Raw genomic sequence first — 2792 nt, 5'->3', positions numbered from 1 at the left:
TTTTTAGATTTCACGATATTTTGTGATTATTTTGGAACTTTTCTGGATTCTTCCTATTTTATTTTTCGGGTATTTGCTATACTTTCAGGATTTTTCGAAACTTTTGTTTTTTTGAATTTTTTATGACTTTTCGGGATTCCTTGTATTTTATTTTTCGGTACTTGATTTTTCCGGAATTTTTCGAGTCTCTTCGTCAATCCTCAGATTTTCGCGATATTTCGATTTCGGGAATTTTAAGGACGTTTCGTGATTATTGGTGCAAAACTTATCTGGATATTTCTGGGATTTTTGGATATTGTGTGGGATTTTTCGCTACTTTTTCGATTTTTCGTACCTATCAGGATTTTTCGGACCTGTCAGATTTTTTTTTTGGGAAAATTTCGGGCCATATGTAGCATAATTATAGACGTTTAGTGTAAAAAGCAGTACGTGATGATGCCATACCAAAACAAGTAAATCCTTTTCAATGCAAAATAAAATATAAGATTAATAAGTATAACTATGCGTATTATTATAATCATAATTATATTCAAATACTTTAATATATACATATGTATGTATGTATCTAAATATGTACATATATACAGTTGTCCACAAAATAATAGGAGTGCGATATTTTGACCAGTTTTGGCTATTTGTCTTTTGTTTATTTAATGTTTATTATTTTTTTATAAAAGCCTAGCTGGCTATACAACAAACACCATATAAATTCAGATTTTAAACTTTGTATAAAAATTATAAAAATTTTGCAATTTTTCACCCAAATTTCAAACTTTTTAATCAGAATCTTTAGAAAAAATTCTGGTATGCAGTTTTGTAGCACATTCAATTCTAGTCTGAAGAAGTGCAAGTTTCAAGCGGCTAAAAAATTCCGTTGATTTTTGGCAATTTTTTTGCTGGCAGTGTCCTCCATATAAAAGAAAATTGTCGACATACTTTGTATGGAAAAAACGTGAAACACCTTTAACCAAAAAAATTCTCAAAAATCAACGGAATTTTTTAGCCGCTTGAAACTTGCACTTCTTCAGACTAGAATTGAATGTGCTACAAAACTGCATACCAGAATTTTTTCTAAAGATTCTGATTAAAAAGTTTGAAATTTGGGTGAAAAATTGCAAAATTTTTATAATTTTTATACAAAGTTTAAAATCTGAATTTATATGGTGTTTGTTGTATAGCCAGCTAGGCTTTTATAAAAAAATAATAAACATTAAATAAACAAAAGACAAATAGCCAAAACTGGTCAAAATATCGCACTCCTATTATTTTGTGGACAACTGTATGTATATTCAGCGCAAGTGCATAGATACCTAGGTAAATAAATATGTATGACGAATATACAAAATTAGAAAACTATTCTTATTGAATACAAAATAAGTATCTATTAGTTTCAAAATTTATTTCAACGTATGTATGTTTATAGTAGATATATACATGCAAGTACATACATAGTATTACGGAGCGTTCTCCGAAATCAGGATTTTGTAAGCCACAATTTTTTCGTATAAATAGAGCACAAATTCGTAAGCAAAAGACATTCACAACACAAGCAGCACTTCTGTAACAGCAACCTCAACAAATCAGCAAATCTAACAAAATGTTCAAGCTTGTAAGTACATACATACATACATACATACATAATACCTACATACAAAGTAGAATAATTTTGCTACAAATTACTTTAGCACTGCATAAGTATTTAATCCTCAGCCACTTAGCAATTCAATAATCCGCGAATGGAATTAGCATGACTACTACTAATAAATGTTTTTAATATTAAAATTTTCTTCTCCTTCACTTGCAGTTCGTTGTCCTTTTTGCCGCTCTCTTCGCCTTCGCTGCCGCTGGCCCATCACCTGTTGCTCGTCCAGCACCATTACCAGTGGCTAGCCCACATCCAGCGCCTGCTCCGGCACCACAATTCTACTATGGCGGCTATGCTTCACCCTACTCCTACGCCTACTCCGGGTACCCCTACTACGGTTAAGTCTACATAAAGTCGTCGTCCTTCGTTAGCTTCACTGAGTGTTGTGCGTGCGTGCGTTTGAATGTATGTATGTATATGTACGTAAATGCGTAAACTATTAGTATGCATGCATAGAGACGGCAGAGTAGTAGGTGAGCCCTGGGATTAGCGAAATTCATACGGAAATTATAGAAAGGATTATTTACTGCGCTCAGTTGGCTGTTGCCTGTTCAGCTTCATATTTGCTAGTACTACTATTTAGTTCGAATAACGCTATTACTAATTCACTCATAGCATTCCACTCGGTGGCGCAAGGACTAATTGCTCTGTTGTTAATGGACCAAGGATAATGGATTTCGGATAATGCACTTTAGCAATTTTAATTAGTTTTAATCTTTATTTAAGCTATGCTGTTGTTGGCTTTTTATTGTTTATGTGTACTCACATACTACAACAAATAAACCTACTTACATATTATGGAATTGTTAAAAAATAGTTAAATAAAATTTAGATTGCAATCAAATTTGTATGAATGCATTGTAATTTAATTTAGTATAACAGCCCTTCTAAATATTAGTGAGTAGACTGGGGGCACCGTTTCAAAGGAGACACCGAAAATGGTGGGGTAGCAGCCCATTGGTATCGACCTTTTAAAATTCGGCCCAAATATACCAGCTCCGATTTTTCCGTCTTCAAGTTTTGATCCGTCAGTGTACCAAATTTCAGCTCCGGGTTTGGTGTAGGGGTTTCCTGTGCCCCACGATGCTCGGTCCGCGATGGCTACCTTGAAATTCCTAGAAATGAGTAGTATTGGAGTTACTGCGTA

At 33.6% G+C, this 2792-nt stretch overlaps 1 protein-coding gene across 1 annotated transcript; it reads left to right on the top strand.

Annotated features, from left to right (window-relative positions):
- The first annotated feature begins 1534 nt into the window (after positions 1-1534).
- Nplp4 (Neuropeptide-like precursor 4) lies at positions 1535-2483 on the top strand. Its single transcript, XM_017610768.1, has 2 exons — positions 1535-1609; positions 1805-2483. Exons 1-2 carry the CDS (start codon positions 1598-1600, stop codon positions 1985-1987), a joined length of 195 nt encoding a protein of 64 aa, XP_017466257.1. The 5' UTR covers positions 1535-1597; the 3' UTR covers positions 1988-2483.
- Positions 2484-2792: the final 309 nt, after the last annotated feature.

This window comes from Rhagoletis zephyria, unplaced genomic scaffold (genome assembly GCF_001687245.7).
Source record: "Rhagoletis zephyria isolate East Lansing unplaced genomic scaffold, Rhagoletis_zephyria_1.1 Rzeph_scaffold_00337, whole genome shotgun sequence".
NCBI classification, from domain to species: Eukaryota; Metazoa; Arthropoda; class Insecta; order Diptera; family Tephritidae; genus Rhagoletis; species Rhagoletis zephyria.
The sequence above is the reverse complement of the archived record's forward strand: the minus strand, read 5'-3'. Positions and strand labels throughout refer to the sequence as shown.